Raw genomic sequence first — 18,168 nt, 5'->3', positions numbered from 1 at the left:
GTGATCAGTCTCTTTGGCCACCACTCACAGTGGGACTGGCTGCCACGAAGCTGTAGCCCTGAGGCCTCCCTGTGGCTGGGGGGACCAGCCCTCACCTGCCCTCCATGGGACTCTCACCCAGCCCCAGCCAAGGGTGGGGAGGAGCTAAGGGCTGTGCTGCTCTGGGGGACCAAGCGCGGTGAGCTCCGCCTGACCCCTGACACGACTGCACAACACAGCTCTCGCAGCACCTCCGTTTATTTGTCCAGGCACAGAGGCGAAGCGTTCCCGCTATGCAAAGAGCGGGCGGCACAAGGCCCATGGCTTGCATGCCAAGCAGCTGCTGATCAAAGCCGGGCTTGTTCGGCCAGCGTCCCCTGGCAGCGCCATCATTCCTTCCCGCTCACTTGCCTGCCTTGCTCTCCAGATCTCTCACCAAGTTAAGCAGCTTGTCCAGCTTTGCAATTTCTACCTCAGGGCCCTTCTTAACCTCCTGGCCTTTCTTCTCCTGTAAAGAAAGCAAGTGGGGCAGAACTGTGAGCAGGGAGGACCAGAGGGATGGGGAAGGGTCCAGCTCAGGGAGGGCTGCTGTGTGGCAGCTCTCAGCCCTTGCTGGGGGCTGATCCACAGGGAAATGCACCTGCCTGTCCCCATATTTCAAGCCCGAGTGCCACGAGATGTGTAAAAGCCCCCATGGGGTGGGGAAGGGTACTAGGGAAAGGTTTGGGTGGGGATGGGAGCGGATCTGTTGATCCACAGCAAAACAAACCATCTTCAGCCTCTCTCCTTCCAGCCCTTCTCAGCCCCATAGGACTAGACTACCCTCTAAGACCCACAGCTTCTCCCCCCCACCCCAGGGAGGTGCCAGGCATGCACAGCTCTTAGGGCAGTGACGGCAATGCAGATGTCCCAACCTTCCCAAAATGGTCCCACAATGCCCATCCCACGCCGGCGCTCCTGGGCAGAGGCAGCCATAGCAGTGGGGATCAGCCCTTTTGCACACAAATGGCTTTTCCCAGGAGGGCAGGGGGGTGCTGAGAGCCCCTAACCTGGGGGGCAGAAGTGAGTCAGGGCTCCCAGATGAGCTGTTAGCTCCTCCTTGAGGCTCTCTTGCCTCTGGGCACCCCCTGAGCATCCCACAGGACAGCCCTGTGCCTCACTGCACACCACTGTGCCAATCCCGATGTGTGCCCCACCGTGGGCAGGGAGGACAAGCCCTTCCCACAGTTCCCCAGCACCTGTCCCAAGCCCACAGAACGGCTCCCACCCTGGGTGCTAGAGCAAACAGCCAGCATCTTGGGAGAAATGTTGCATGAGGGAAATATGCCTGTCCAGCTCAGTCCTCACTTGCTTGGAAGCAGCAGGAGCTTCCAGGCCTGGTGGGGGATGTTATCTCTGCTAAGGGTACCAGTGCTACCCAATGCTTTGGGTAAAGTGTGTCCCCCCGCAGCTGTGGGCTGCAGCATCAGTGTGTTGCTCTCATGGGAGCTCAGTAGCTTTGGGAAAGTGATAACCATGTTTGGGCTCTCCAAGTACATATGGCAGACACAGCTGCAGCAGAGGAATTTTTTTCCAGCCTGCATTCAGCCCACCAAGCCCTCATGAAGCCCAGCATCTACCCCATGGGGTTCCTCCAAAGCAGCATCCACCCAGTTGCCACATCCTGTCACTCAGTGCTGCCTTCCACTCACAGCCTTTCCCTTTGCCAACCTGCTGGCTCTTGCCTTCCCTCCAGATTTCGGAGGGTCCCTGTCTTGGAGCTGTGAAGCTCCTCCATGCTCAGCATGGCTCTGGGCACCCCAGAAAGCAGATGCAAAGCACAGGTGAGCAGGAGCGCTGATGCCCAGCCTGGCAGGTGGGCTTGAGAAAGGTGGTGGCAGGGGCACCAGCCACTAGACTTGGAGCTAGCCTGCAGAAAGCTGCTGTGCTGGCTCCTCCTGGCATCCAAGCACAGCTTCTACACGGGGATGCTCTCGGAAGGCCACGGGAGCAGCACTCAGCATCTGAGCAAGGAGGATGCTGGCTTTCTTCTCTCCCTGCTCAGAAAAGATCAATCCTTCTGCTGAATCAGCTCCTCTAATGGCCCCAGGCATAGCAAATACAAACACACACCTTTCCTTCAGTGCTGGAAAGAAACATGGGGGCACAACAAAGAGAAGCTTGTAGGGCTGCAGGAATCTTGCTGTGTTTCTCCAGAAAACACGGGCATTACTGAAGGTGATGACTACTGGGAAATAATTCCTCAGGGGATCCCTGGGCTTCTCCCTCATCCCAGCTCAGCACAGCCCCGACAGAGCAGAGGTTTCTTTGACTGCCAGAGGGAAAGGCTGGGATGAAAGCAGCCCTGGGGGGTGAGCAGGGAAACCTGGAAACCCCTCTGCTCTCAAGAAGACAGCCTCAGTCCTTGCCTGAGCACTGGGGTCAAGCCAAAGTTGTTTTCATTTACCGAGTCCATCAATTGCATGCTGGGACAGTGCTGGTTTGTATTAATGCCACTAAGTGAGCAATGCCCTTTGTGGCTCTGGCCTGGGCAGTGGGAGCGATGTTTGTACTAACGGCTCACGTCACAGCTGAGCATCTCTCTGAGTGAGAGTGTTGGGATAAACACAGCTGCTCAGGGTATTTCAGGACTTAGCTATTTCTGCAGAAAAGCTGCTTTGCTGTCTGACAGCATTCAAAACACTCCCTTTGGCACCCTGCGTCACACATAGCTCTATACACAGGTCCTTGGGACAGGCCAAAGAGGCAACTGCTTTGCTCAGCTAGGAAAAGGAGCCATGTCCCATCAATGTATTTCCATCCCAAGCCCTTTGATCTCCCCACTGGTAGGGTCAGGGAGGGTCCCTGTGACTGATGCCCTCCAGGTAGTAACTCCAGGTCAAGGGGACCATGTCTGAGCCTTGCTGAAGTCACCAGCCACAGGCAAGGCTCAGCTCCTAGTCACCGAGCTGTCCCTAAAACCTTGACTTTCACACTGGCTCAGCTCCTTCAGTGCTTCTGAGCAAGCTGCAACAAAGCCACATGCAAGCCTGTAATGAGCCGTAACCAAACCAGAAGCCTAATTTAACGCCACATAACCAGGCAAGCAGGATGACACAAGGAAGGAAAATTATAATGTCCTTTCAGGGGCACTGGAACGGAAAGTTTCCCTTTATTCCTCCATCTGCTTTTCCCAGGGTGCCTGTGCATGTGAGCTGGCCGGGCCATGGCAGGCTGGCTGATGGCACCACCACAGCACTGCGGCATCTGCTTGGATGTATGTGGCAGCTCCCTATAGATCCAGCAGGGGCTTCACCTGCATCAGCCCTCCGAAGAGCAGCCCTTCTTGGAGCAGAGTTGTTGTAATTTCCCGAAGCACATGCAATGCAGGGAAGCACTACCTCCATGCATGGCTGCCAATGGGCTCTCCCTCCTGATGGATGCCACAGCCAGGTGTGGAAAGGGCACTCAGGGGGATCTGCCACCTGGCATGTAGCTGACCCCATCCTCTGCCTGCATCCCTGCTTACACCGCATCCATGGAGCTCACCGGGAGCTGAAAGGGAGCTGGGAGAAAGCATGCCCCCCACGGAGCTGACAGATGCAGAACTGAGCTTACGTGGAGGTCTGTCCCCGAGGAGCTTATCAAATGGGTACCGGAGCCACTCACGGCAATGTTTGCTTTGATTTTATCATTAACAGTTCCCAGCAGGAGAGAAAAATGCTCTTGGCTGAAATAGTGATGAGGGATGTGTCAGGAAAGCTCATGGCATGGGCTGAAAAGGTGCTGCCTGGGGATGGACTCTGCCTCGCTGACAGACCATGACCCCAGGGAGGTGAGATGGGGAGGAGACTCCTGTCATATCCCCATGGTGCTGTGTTCATGGCCAAGTCCCCCTCACTCTCCCTTTGCCTTATGCCTGGGCTCTGCTCTGGCTCTCCAGGCAGGGAAACTGAGGCAGTGCTGGCACAACTGCTGCAGGACCCTTGATGGTCCTCTCAGCCCTCAAGGTGAGTACTGACACTAGAAGTGAAGCAGGAGGTGGAGGATGACTGAGGTGGAGCCTGAGGGGCAAGAGTGGAGCAATAACAAGGACAAGGATGAGGACAAGGATGAGAATGAGGATGAGGACTGGCTGTTTGAAGACCCCAGATCCATCACCCTGAGAGCCCCAGCCCTCTCCATGCTGGCACATACCGAACACTACATCCAGCATATGGGAGTCATTTAAACTGGATTCCCTACATCCCTAGCTGAACAGTAAACTGCTGAGTTAATAAAACTCTCCCATAAAAGCCATGATGCTGGCACTTTTCAGCATCTTTTTTTTTTTTTTTTTCCCATTGGTGGAATAATCATAAAACATCTGCTGTAAGGTTTCGATTAAACAAAGCAAAACATGTTTACATTTTAAAGTAGCGAGGAAGTCAACCATGCTGGCATGAAAAAAGACAGAGAAGCTCCCATAACTTCCCCTGGAGCAGAAGGGACCTTTTCCTGTGCTGAGTCTTGGCCAAGGGGCACAGGGCCGTCTCTGCCCAACTGTCATCATGACACTGATAGTCTCAGTCTCTGCCATTCCTAACAGGAAAGGATTTCTGGGCACAGTTGTGCTAAGACAGGATCTGGCCACTTTATAAACCAGCCCAGTGATGCAGGACACCAGCTTCCCATGCAAAAGGGGGTTAAGCTTTTACAGACTCATTTTGAAGGGGGTGAAAAGCTCCAAGAAGCCACCAGTGCAGCTGTCCAAAACACCCATCCTTATTATCCTCAGTGGGAAGGGGCACACAGCCTGCCAGGTCTTCAGAGGCATGTTACTTCTGGGGAAGACCTTTTCTTGTCCCTTCTACCCTGCTCAGGGGTAAGTTTAGTGACACCTCCATCAGCAAAACACACCAGTGACAGGTCTGTCAAAATTCAATGAATGAAAGCAAAGAAGAGACTTCCCTGGAGCATTTCTGTTGGGAACACCAGGGAAATCCAAACCGTTTCATGAACACAGCAAAATTTTCCTCACAGGCTCCCTGGGCCACCAACCAAACATGCATCAGTGGGGGTGTGATATGACCTGCAGCCCTGAAGCCTTACAAAACCTACCCTGTCATGGTCCTGTTGCAATCCAATGCTGTTAATATAGTGGGTGAAGCTGGAGTTATACTGAGCTGGGGATGATGTCTGTGCCAGGACCACTTCTAGGCTCTCAAGAAGCCCATTTACATACAGCAGCAATGTGTTTATCAACCACGGAGAGCCTCAAGTCACACTCGCAGCCTGATTTGACAGCGTTGCTCCTGGCCCACGGAAGGATTAGCTGACAGACAGGAGATAAGGATTTAGGCTTATTTTGTTACTGTTTAGAAATAAATGACGCAGGAAATGTTCTGCTTGCAGGGAATGAAACCAGCAGAAAAGCCCAGGGGATAGCTGGGTTGTTCAGGCATCAGCAACCACACAGGATCACTGGCCTCAAAGATGCTCATCCCTCCAGCTTCAGCTGAAACCTGTGCTGTTCAAGGCAAGCACCTCTCCTTGCTCCAGCTCACTTATTTGACTCAGAGATCTCTGCTAGCATCTGCATTGGACCATGCCAAGGTACAACAGGGCAGACAGGTCTTGTGGCCCCAGGTGACCTGCTCTTGCTTGCTGGAAGTCACCAGTGAAGCCACTGGAACCAGCTCTTTTTTACTTTCATGCTGATTGGTGCCGTGGTGCAATCTCTACTGACCCTCAGCAAGGTACTCAAGAAACAGTAAGCAGCGAGCCTCCAAAGCATGTTACGGCAAATTGTGCTAACAGGATTTAATGAAGCATTGACAGTGCCCTCTGAAAACACTTGCTAGCTGCCCTGATGCAGCTGTATACCCTGGCTGAGCACTGGAAGCTGCTAAATGGCATAGCTCATTTCACAGTGACTGCGGTGTGGAGCATGGCCTCATCAGCCCCCAGCATAGGAGAGCATGCTGAGGGTGCTGATGGGCACTGCAGGGTGCAGGACAGGCAACACCAGGCTCACATAAGGTCTAAGAAAGGCTTAGCACTAAGCTCTTCTGCTTGGGCCACCAACTCTAGCCATGCTGAATGTTCCCTGTTCTTGCTAACTCCAGAGCCACAAGCAATGTCTCTTACACACCACTAATTTAGGCACCTAAATATAGCCATGAGAAGACCACGTTTAGCAACCATGCACGAAAGTTTCAGGGAGCAAGGCCAAGCTGAGCACAGACAGGGCTTGTGGTGGTCCCCACTGCTCCTCCAACCTGGGCATTACAATGACTCATTAACTCCTTCTGGATCTATCCCACTACCAGCTGCAGAAACACACCAAAACCATTTGAAACAGTTGGTCTTCTGCCTTTTCCGTATCTGACAATTATGGGTTCAAAACAGAGATGTGGTCATGATCCTCGGTTCACATGCCATCACAAAAACATCTTTAAAGTGAAGGATAAATTTTAAAGTTATCCAAAGACATTATGGCCTGAAATGGGCTAAATGGGCAAATACCCTTAATCTGCCCTGCACAGCTGCTGTGATTAGGAAGCATCAGCAAGAAGCTTTCTTCTCCTTCAGGAGGTCTCACTGGGTTTTGCCTGCCCTGGGGACAATTTGGCTGTGCTGCAACTGTAAGCAGTGTGTGTGTGTGTGTGTGAGAGACAAGAGAGACAAGACAACAGCAGCCACCTCCAATGGAGCAGCCTGGTGAGATGATAAACTCACAAGGTGCATGGAAAAGATTTTCAGTCATATCAGTTCACAGATTTAGTGCTAAGCAGTGAGAAAAATCATTGTGTGCTTGGTGTGCAAGACAATTACCCTCCCCTGACTTGCAGAGGCTTTGGGAAAGGGCTGCAGTAGAGTAAAAAGCCCAAAAGCTTTTGCCTCCAGCCCAGGGGGTGCTGGTGGTGCGAACCACCCTTGGGATAAGGACAAAGGGATGGGATGCCCTCTCCTTCAACTCCCCGTGGGACAGGCAGTGCATGCCCCACCACCACCAAACCCTGGATCTGGCCCTACTGGGTTCAGTCTTTCTGCAGTGCCATAGAGCTCTTCTGGATGGGATGGATTACTTTAATTAGCTCTTAGCACTGCTCAGTGGGAAGCCCCGTTACCCAAAGCCTGCCCACATGCTGCATGTTATAATGGCATTGGATGGAAAGGCTGGTGGGGGTATTAGTGCCCAATGTTTTAGCTGTGGGATCTCTCAGACCCAAACAGTGCAGAAGAAGGAAGCGAGAAGTGGGTTTTAATTGAGATTGTCCATACAAACCGCTTGACAGGCAGTATCTTGGCTTCTACCTCGATCAGACACCAAACCTCAGTGCAACCTAAACAATCCCAAAGATGCCCAGGCTTCCCTAGCTCTTGTGCCTACCACAATGAGACACATCTGCAGCACCTCTTTACTCTGGCTGTCAACCCTGCAGTGACAGACAGACACAGTGCCCATGGGCATGGACATCAAACCCATCCAAAGGGGCAAATTCAAGGTGTCCTGTGGTCCACAGGCACCTTGGCAACCTTAAGCTGAAGTCCTTGATGCCAGCTGGAAGGTAGCACCATCAGCCACCCAGCAATGTTTCTTTATCACTCAGCATCTCTCTTTTTCTTACTTCAGCTTTATTTTAGCAATTCTGCCAGACAGCTCAGTAAGCTGTTACAGATTAGAATTTAATAAAAGCAACCAAACATGGATGTGAATATGCAGCTCCTGCAATACTTTGGTACTACTGTTATCCCATAGAGCATAGCATCCCATCAGAGATTATTTGCAGTTGTATGAACAGTATATTTTTAAAAGTTGCAATTTTTCCAATACCTCTTTCTCTGGCCACCAAAGTTAATACACATATTCCCTGTGATCGCCTCTTAATTGCCTTAAGAAAGTTCAGCTGATGTTTCTCTCTTAACATGGCACCTTCTTTAAAACTTGTCATGTCATTTTTTTGATACAGCTCATAAAAATATCTGCATAGGAAATGTATTCTTGTTGGCTACTAATATGAGCATGTGTGAATATACTTCACTGCATAAATACAAGTACACTGGAAACTGAGTTTTGCTATAAATAGAAGTGAAAACAAATGTCTTCACTCACAGATGCCCCATATTTAATAACATTAAATGCCAATGGCATGAAAGATGTATTACAACTGATACTGTTCTGCTTACTGAAAGAGCTCAGTCTGCAATTTAATGTCAGGCCACAGTGCTCTCTCCCTGTCTCCTGTTTTCCATGGTCACAATTGAACCCAGGGACACTCCAGAAACAGCCCCAGATATTTCAATTGCATGAACAGTCGTGTCACCTCCACAACGTGTTCTTATGTGTAGCTTTCATTTAAATCACAGTGTCACCTGGAGCAGGGCTAGGAGGGATTTAGTCCACTACTCCACCCTAGTCCATGGTGGCAGCCACTACTTTTAAATTGCTTCTGACAGATGCTTGTCCAGCACTTGACCCAGTCCTTGGGATGCTCTGCACAATGTGCCCCAAGTGGTGGATTGTCACACCCTGCTCCTGTCACCTGCATGGCCATTTCTTTTGAAAAACCCCAGGAAGAGTGCTGCCAACCCATCTCCTGGTGATGGCTGCCAGTTTGTCCCTCTCACACCCACTGAAACCCTTTCTCTAAGCCTTTTGCTGCCGTCTTATAATTTGAGCACTGCCTTCCTTACCCTGCCAGTCCAGGACCTCTTTAGGGCTATGCACCTCTCTGCATGTCCCTGCTTCCAAACTGTCAGCTGGCCACATTGTCCTTGCTGCTTTCCTGCTCCTCATGTCCTTAAAGTCCAGTACCCCAAGGTGGAACTAAGGCCTTTGCACTGCTAAGTGGTGCAGCAGAATCAGCTCATGTGTCCTGCTCAAACCCTCTTGCCTGTGCTCTCTAGTACAACACCACTGCTGTGGCAAGGCACTGCTGGCAAGTGAGATCTTTTTCTGTTCACCTCCTTGGTTGATTATTCCCATCTCCTTGCCCTCTCCTGCTGTTTTGCCTCCATCCTCACCGAAGTACATCCTGTTTACTTCAGACTGCGTCTCCCATTTGTCACAAATTAAATGACTTGCACAGCTCCTCTCCACCTGCTGCAGAAGAAACAGCCAGGCAAAAAAAACCCCAAAAACCAACACACTCCCAGGCGTGGAAACCAGATCACTATTACTTCGGACTTTGTGGGACGTCACGCTAAATCGCACCAGCTATGACTGAGTTATGCTGCACCATGCAAATCAGGGCTTAAAAGGGGTCAGCAAGAAGCTGAATGCAGGATGAACATGGGAAATCCTGCAGCTAGAGCTGTTGCTCGTTCCCGGGATCTGACCATGTCACAGCAGCTGAAAAATTCCTTCCTGCCCTGCACACAGACAAGGCTCATCTGTAACCCACCACAGTGTCCCTTTGCCCTTGGAGATCCTGGTTAGCAGATTTGCTGGTGTCAATCCTCCCCTGAATATGGGCTTAGCACAGTGCTGTTTGGTGGTGGATGCTCATTGCTGCCTGTTGGGACATCTCCTTTCTGAGCCCCAGCCGCCAGCAGGGATGCTGAGGTTGTGTTACACACTCCCTGTTCATGTTGACAGTGACCCAGTGGCACCAGACTGTCCATAAGGGTCTGAGTAAGAGCTGTACAGAGAAGAAGAGGATTCATCCTGGCCCAACTGCAAATGCAGGGCCCGAGGACTGCATATCAGCCAGAAGGAGACAGGACAAAATTACACAAGAGAAAGCCAGCAACATGTTGGGAGGCAGCTCTGGGAGTGCTCCTCTGGGGCACAGGCATCCATGAAGCATCTTGCTTCTTTCTGGAAGACACTGGCAGCAGTGAGCAGATCTGCCTTGATCTGATCAACAACTGCTCTGCAGGAAGCAGTCCAGGGCAGACCTGAATATTGGTTCCCTTGCACACAGTCATGGGGATGGCAATCGGGCTGGAGCTGGGGATGCTCCTGTCCCACCAACAGACCCACATTTTACATGCACCAGTGACCTGTCCCTACCCATGATTTGCTCTGGCCCTACCACCCAGGAGCATGGGGTCTTCCAGGTCCTGCCTGCAGACCAAGATGAGACTCCGACTCAAAAGCAGATCTAGACCCTGTGTTTGGGTAAGCTGTCCAGGCAGGAGGCAGTCATTTTAATGACAATCCAGTCTTAAGATGCTGATCTGGATCCAGCCCAAGCCTTTGTGCTAAGCTCCTTGACATCCTGTTTAGAAAAGCATTATTAAAATCTAATTGCTTCATGCATATATTGCTGGTTTAATTATAACAGAAGCAGAGGAGAGATGCGAGCAGTAATCAATCTCTCTGATGATAATACATATCTGAAGAAGAAACTGGCCATAGGCAAAGCCAATCCAACATAATATATGGAAACCAGAGGGATATATTCCTAACGATTGTCCTTGCTGCCAACAGCACAGTCACAGTGTGGCCAGGGGTGGCCTCCCTAAACTGCTCTTTGCTTTGAGTCACTGACCAGGATGCTGCACCTGAATTAATTTTACATGTTCGCTGCTGCGTCTCTGCTGTACCAAAATGTAATTACTTCAGTGCCATAGACCAGTTAAACCCATCTGCTCAGCTGGCTGCCGAAACTAATGGAGCTTCTTTGCAACAGTGTATTGCAGAATAAAGGCAGGCTGGGAAGAAAACAATGCAGCAGTCATTAAGGTCCTTAACGTAAGCACTTCTCAAGCTAATCTCTCCATTGCTCAGCAGGTCCCACCAGCACCAAAGGTGGAACAAGGTCAACAGGCAGCCTGCAGCTTCAGCAAGACAGTGGCCATGCTGGCAGAAGCTACTATCTGACAACTCACCACAGGTTAAATGACTAGAGGGAACCTGTTCTCAGAGGCTGACTGAAGGTGACGCACACACCTAACACTAAGGACACAGATCCGCTACATTAAAAGAACAACCGTGGTACAAAGCCTGTTGTTTTGCTGAGGTTGGAAGCCTCAACACATCAGCAAACATGGCCTGATCCTCACCCCACTCATTATATTGCTGGAGCTGGGACAGAAGGACATGGCTGGGGCAATGCTGCCAGGTAAACAGCCAGCATTTGTCCTAGAGGGCCCTTGGAGAAGATACCTCCTCGGTGGACATGCAGAGACCTTGCCACATCTGGATACTACTTCTGGCTGAAGATTCCCCCAGCATGATCAGAATATAATCTCAGGAGGGGTGACTTCTTCTTAGGCTCTCCTCTTTCTGTTCTCATCTGAGCCCCTGCAGATGATGTTGTCAGGCTGCAGGTCTGGGAGGAAGTAATAAAGGCTGAAAAGAACCTGGTGATGTTTTGAGAGTCCTCAAGATGGTAACTGAAATTGTTCTTCCAGCACAGAGGAGACGCTTAAACTGACTTAAAGGAATGGTGGAAGCAACTGCTTTGTAGGAATAATGTTGCCTTACCTCCCTATATCCCACTGCTTGTCTCACAAAATAGTTAACCATGTGGATCCTGTGTGTCAAGTGCTGGGAGATGGAGACACCACAAGATACCAAGACACTGTAGTTTCTGCAGGAATTTTGCTGATCGTGCTTTCCCCCCTCACTGCGGTGCGGTGCTCAGCATGATTTGAGAGCAAGGGATAAGCCCATTGCACTGCTGCATGCCTGGCACCGGACAAGTGCCTCAGCATCAAGAACAATCCTGAAAAGAGATATTTGCACAGCTGGCAACCAAGCAGGAAACAAAAGAAGACAGAAAGAGGCCACTTGTGCTCAGAAAATGAAATCCAAATTTAATTCCAGTAACTATACTTTCATAACATGCTTTTTGCCATAAAGATGCATAAAATCCCTAAGTGAGAGCTGCGGTTGCTTTGAAGGTGAGAAGAAGGTAACTGGGAAAATAGTGCCAGCTTCTCCCTAGACTGTAAAATCCTTAAGAAGCCTGGATCATTGTGAATGGCTATTGTTCTGTTCGTAATTTAACTTCCCCAGCAACCATCTGTAAATGAGCCAGAAATCCAGCGAAAGCAGCCGAGAACCTCTGACAGAATTGATTTATTCCAGTAACCCCTGATTTAACCGTAGACAAATGCAATGTTTCCTATATGACCATCTGGTCTTGGATGTTATTTTGCTAAACACATAATGAGCCACATTCCCACCTCACTCCCCACTGAAATCACACCGTGGTGCAGGCACAGGATTACTGACCGGGTTGGGCTCATTAATGTAATTCTGAGTCCTTGGACTCCAGGAATGTGGTCCAGGCTCTGCACCAATCAAGCACAGCTGAGACCAGCCCTGGCAGGTGTTTTTGGTACTTTGTGAAAGTCATCACTGAATTCGCCTCCATGATTTCACTCCATCTCTCCAACATTTCAAGGTCGTGTGGAGATCTGATGCAAAGTCTTTCAAAGTCCTTGTGACCCTCCATGCCACCAGACCCTCTCAAGACTTTATAAGTGGACTCTCTGCTAGATCACCCAAGGAATGAATGGGAAATTTGAAATGCCAGTGAGGACACCAACCAACAGTTATGCCACCGCTAATTGCTCTTTTGGGGTAATTTTTCAGCCTGTTACTCCTCCCACTTCTGGCATAACCTTTGTAATCTCCTGTCTTAGTTCAGTCATGCACTTGTCAGGTGGATGAGCCATCAAGCCTGACGAAAGGCAAGTACACAGCCACAGGAGAAGGTTCCCTCCAGAGAGACAGGTAAAGCCAAGGATGGCTACAGAGGCTGAGGTGAGAACCACGCTCAACCCCTGTGTAATGCTATGGCGTAAGTAAGAGGAGCTGTTGGTCTAGGAAGAAGCCCATGTGTTCGATATTTCCTGTTGTACAACAGATAAAGCTTCAGCACATTTTCTGCAGAAAGCTGCAACACAGGTAGGCAGCTTCAAGCCAGAACGTGGTAATTGAGAAACACTGGGTAAGTGTTAATGAAAGCAGCTTTGTGAGGTGGGAGGAAGTGAGGAGGGTGAACCCCTCTCACCTCCTGTCCCCAGCGCTGTTGTGCCATGTCTTAGTCACCAGAAAAAAGGAAAGGAGATTTTTAGGGAAGAAAGAAATAAGATAAGGAGATGACGGCTATACTGGCTCAGTGCCTCTGTTCTCTGCCTCTGGTGATAAAAAACCAGACTAAAAAGTCTTAATTTTCAGCTAATGGATAGGAGGGTTCCAGTTTCACCTGCGGGAAGAGGGGTAGAAGGTAGTTTAACAGCTAAACTGAGATGTCATGTTAATAAACCAGACTGAGTCCAGCAGAGGCTACTCAGATTGTTGAGGGCTGGAGGATTTGCACTGAGAAGACAGTAAGGGTGCTGGGCTTGTTCAGCCTGGAGAAGAGATGTTTTGGGGTGACCTAACAGAAGCCTGCCAGCACCAAAGAGAGGATATCAGGAAGACAGAGACGGGCTCTTTACAGGGGTGCACAGCAGGAGAATGAGGCAAAACAGCCACAAACTGAAAGAGGGAAGGTTTCAATGTGGCATAAGAAAGTTTTCCTCCACGATGACAGTTAGCCACTGGAATTGGGCTCCAGAGAGGCTGTGGGATCTCCAGCCTTGGAGGTTTTCAAAATAAGTCTAAGCCCTGAGCAACCTCGTTTGATTTCAGGGCTGAGCCTCCTTTGAGGTAGGGGTTGGACTAGAGACTTCCCAACATCCCTTCCATGAACGTGCCCATGGCTCTGCGATCCCAGGATGTTCTTCGCTACCAAGTGTGAATGTAAGGATGAGCTTTGTAGCTTTACCCTACTCTGTCATTGTGTTCCTATTGCAGACAGCATTTCTAAGCAAATGTTCTCTTAACCATATTTGCTCAGTGTCAGGACTGGTGTAGAGCGATCCAGCCCTCAATGGGGCAATTCCCACCCCCTGGGGAATGCTGGCACACTGTAAGAGGGGACAAGCTCCCCAGCACCCTCCTCTCACAGTATCCAAAGGTCAAGGAAGCTGTACAGACTGGTTTGGATGTTGGTATTGGATGTTGGTAAGGGGTAAAGAGAGGAAGAGGGTCTCCCAGTGAAAAAAGAAAACCAGGAAGCACTGGAGAAAACCCATGGAGGGCAGCAGCCTGAGGCAGATGGCTAGAGGACCAAGAAGGAAGCTGGACCCAGTCTGTGAGAGCTGACACCACAGAGATCTTAAAGCAAGGACTGTTTCCCTGTGCTTACTGACAAGTGGGAAAGCTGACATAAGGGGGGAGCTTGTATGATCCCAGGCACATGGGGCAAGCATCTATATTCCCACTAGGCTTTCAATGGCAGAAAAGGGATAACATTGATTTAGTATTGACCCATGCTTGCTGTTATTGTAACACCTTGTTTTCTCTGAGTGCTTACAGTTTGACTGTTTAACACATGAGCTAATAAGCCAGACTCACAAGAACTGAAGAGTTCAGAAGTCTGTAAATCTCTTCAAATACAGCTACCTGGCCTGTTCCAAGCTGCAATTACTTCTTTAAAAAAGCTGCAAATCTCTCTCTCTATAATGCTGCCTGCCAATCCCCTATCATTTCAAGTAGATTCAAAGTAGATTTAATAGATTTTATGCCCAGAAATAACTGTTATGATTCACACAGCCTCAGTCAGTAAACTCATCACACCAATGACTCATTTTGGAGCTGAAGCACATCTTTCAGTAAAAGACAAGCAGTTTTGACCTGAAGGAGTTTGAGGGATGCGGACAAGCTAGTGCCACACTAAATATGTGTGCTCTAGTTCTTGTTTGAATTTGGTCAGCTGCCAAGTCCCATTATGTCTCTTTCTACTAATTTAAGGAGCCTTCCACTATTGCAAATCCCTTCCCATACAGGTGTTTTTAGGCTGAGATGAAGTTATGGCTTAATTTATTTGTGAGGCCCTAAAAACCTCCTTGAAGTGATGTTTCCCAGGCCTTAGATTAACTCTTTTGCAGACTTATTTTTCATTTTTTATCAATCAGTCTCCTCCATTGAAGTGCCAACCCTGGATGTGTGCACTGCAGATGGTGATGGATTTGCTAATGCTGCTCTCAGCAACTGGACCCTGGTTTCATTCTTGCTCTGAATTACCCCAGTGAGGTTGCCAGACTCTGTGTTTGGCTCAGTGTTTCAGTGACATGCTGATAGTTCATGCTTTTATTTACAACTTTCAAGCCTCTTTCAGCATCTCCAGTTCCAGGATGCAGCCCCAGAGCTGTGAGGGTGGTCTGCATGGGATTTACATCTACCCCCTGCCACCTTGTTTACGGCTGTGCTCTGATGGGCATTCCTAAAACAACACCATGACGCCAAGTCATCTAGTCTGGCATCTGAGACCATCTTGCTGCTGCGGCTATTTGCTCTGCAGCAACACTCACATTTGACACTAACAGCACTACCAGCCGGAGCTGGGTCATGAAAATACCCTGATGGACCTTGCAAGCTTCATCTATATCAGGCAGACCCTCCCCCTACTGTTACCTTTAAAGATCTGCTTGTCCCAGCCCCCTTTAGCTGAGTACATGCAGGTTTTGTGTGGTGCTTTCTTTTAAACAGGGTGTTTACTTTTAAGAGAAAGTCCATGTGGAACCATTCTTCCAGGCTATAAATAATACCTTGCAACAGGTTTATCACAGGCCTGAGTCAAACAGCATTTGCCAGGCAAGGTCTGGAGTGGGTCTAGTCAGTGTTTCTCTTAGCGTTTGGACAATGGGACAGATGGGAAGGCTGTAGGTGTCCAGGAAGGCAGGACTGCAATTTGGAATTACTTTGCTGGACCAGAGATGTGACCTGGAAAATCTGTATGGGAATATACATGGACAAATGCAAGATATCATGAGTGAGCAGGGACAATTCCCTGCACAAATATAGGATTGTGGGGAGGGAGCATTCTGCCAACAGGGCTGGGGTTAGAGGGATAATCACCTGGATGGGACCTGGCGCTCCTGTGATACTGTGAAACAGTCAGCTGTGCCACCACAGAGAAATAGGAGCACCATGGTCAGGCATGTAAAAGGATCCCTCTGTGCTGGGGAGGGCAGTGGGAGAGCTATATCCATAGGACACTCTGCAGCAAGGGCACAGCTTGTGGGACATGGTCTGGGCATAACGATAAGGAGATTTCAGCATAATGGGCTGGAGGTGGGAAACACAACACTGCTCAGGCAGAACAGGTCTCTGCACTGGCCAGGACACTGCAGGGGGTTAGGAGCTCAGATGCCCCCTGGACTGGGAGCAGTGGGATCACAGGCAGAGCTTCCTGGTGGGATGTGGGAGTATGGGAGAGCAGGGGATCTTTGCCCTAGGCAGCCTCACACAGTTGGTGTCTGACATCCCATCTCACAGAAACAGTCAGTGAATTGGAGCGTAATGGCTTTCCTCCAGGAGATCCTTGGAGCTGCTTTGATTGCAGCCATCACTGCATCTCCCACAGCCAGAGGGACTGTAAGTCAGCCCCTCTTCTCTGCTTTGCAGGGCTCTTCTCTTCCTTTCCTCCACGGGATAAAAATAATCCTTTTGCGTCAGTTCCATCACCATGAGCGCAAGACATTGTATTCATCGGCAATTCCTTCCCTTCTCTCATTTAAACAATTCCCCATTGAGCCCATCAAATTAATTTGAGCAACGGCCACTTATTTGGCCTGCCTGCCAGCACAGGTGTCTCCCTTACTTTTCTTTCAGAGGAGGCTGGTAGGTGGCATGAGCATGGGTCAGGGAGAGGATTGGCAAGGGCTAGGAGCAGCGTGATGGTTTCAATCAGGGCATGCAGGGGCATGGAGGTCTTAGATTGACACACCCAGTGTCAGGAAACACACAGGTGAAGTCTGCAAGTGCAGGGCTTTTTACAGCAATGTGTTTGGGATGTGTTTTACAATGGCACAGACACAATCTCCCAGGCAGAGAGCTGCCCTCTGTGTCGCTGCTGGCAGCCTCAGCTCTTTCCAGCCCCGGCCGGCTGTTTGGGGAAGGCTGTGTCAGGCTCTGGCAGAGGCTTAGGAGGAGTTACAGGAATGTGCCAAATCTCAAGCTGTTCCTCTGGCCCTTGTAGCCGGCTGCATGTCTTCCTACTCTATGTTACAACAAATTTCCTGCCTTTGTCACTGCAGCAAATACCACCAGGCTCTGCAACGAGGGACACTGCCCCAGAGTGCCCAGACCTTGCCCAGGGACAAGGTATGTAATATCATAAGGAAGGAAAAGCTGAAGAGCTTGAAGAACAGTAAAATCCCACCTTCCAAGCTCTGCAGCATTGCCAGGTTCAGTGAAGCAATGCAAAAACATGATTGGGATGGGTTTTGCAAATGAAGACTAGTGTCCCTTTTGCCATCGCTGCTGAGTCCTCAGGTGCCCAAGTCACTGTGACAGCCACGAGTTGGAGAGAATTAGTTACATTTTTCCACCTAAATTGCATGACCAGCACAAATGGAGGCCAAACCAACCACTATGGAGGTGCAGAGCCAACAGGGAGCTGCTCACCTGTGTCCCAGGGTTTTGCATGCTTTGTTGGCCAGGGCACCTGTGGGATGTCTGCTCCTTCCTGCTCATGCCATGATCCAGCTCCTCATCTTTTCCCTTATACTACTGCAACCTCTTCCCTCTGTCCCACACTGGGACCTGCACATTCACCCTCCCTTTCTCACTCCTCTGGCTGCCAGGATGGACAGCTGAGGGGGGGCACAGGGCCAAAATGGGATTGCTGGGCTGTAGTTGTAACAGCAGGAACATCACTGACAGCAGTGGCTGCTAGCTGCAGGCAAGTATATCTCGGCGTCCCCTGTTCCACTTCCTAACTTTCACTGTTCTCCAGGGACCTGGCTGCCCTAGCTTGAAATTCTGGGCTTGATAGCCTGTGGCATCCAACTGCCTTCCAGTGATGGACAAGGCAGGGAGGCAGGAGACCCTGCCAGGAGCTGGGCCCTGGTGGGGGCAGGGTTGTCCATCAGCACACTCCAACATCAGCTCCTCTCCTGAGGTATGACTGTATTGGATATGTCCAAAAGCTTTCAGCAGGATGGACACACAGAGAAGAAGCTGTGGTAAAGCAGATCCATGGTGCCTATGGACACCTCTCCTTTGGCCACTGTGGCTCCCAGGGAGATGGGCACCCTCATCCCACTTCAACATGGCAAGGTGCTGCATCTCATCCAAAGAGATGCAAAGGCTAGGTCCAGGACCAGGGCTGGGTCTCCCAGGCCCCAGACGCTGCTTTGCGCTACATCCTCATGATGAGACATCACCTTGCCCTTCAAATGCACCCTGTGGCTCAGGGGTTGAGCTAACTAGCT

General features: G+C 50.1%; 1 protein-coding gene across 3 annotated transcripts in view; it reads right to left on the bottom strand.

The window, feature by feature from the left end:
• Positions 1-186: 186 nt before the first annotated feature.
• The window catches only part of DNAI1 (dynein axonemal intermediate chain 1), a 150,702-nt gene continuing 132,720 nt past the window's right edge, over positions 187-18,168 (bottom strand). For all 3 annotated transcript variants that reach the window (XM_005436899.3, XM_027801990.2, XM_027801991.2), the window contains one exon: positions 187-487. In XM_005436899.3, the coding sequence (XP_005436956.1) occupies positions 383-487 (105 nt within the window). In that variant the 3' untranslated portion in view covers positions 187-382. The remainder of the gene's footprint in view (positions 488-18,168) is intronic.

Source organism: Falco cherrug, chromosome Z, assembly GCF_023634085.1.
Source record: "Falco cherrug isolate bFalChe1 chromosome Z, bFalChe1.pri, whole genome shotgun sequence".
NCBI lineage: Eukaryota > Metazoa > Chordata > Aves > Falconiformes > Falconidae > Falco > Falco cherrug.
The sequence above is the reverse complement of the archived record's forward strand: the minus strand, read 5'-3'. Positions and strand labels throughout refer to the sequence as shown.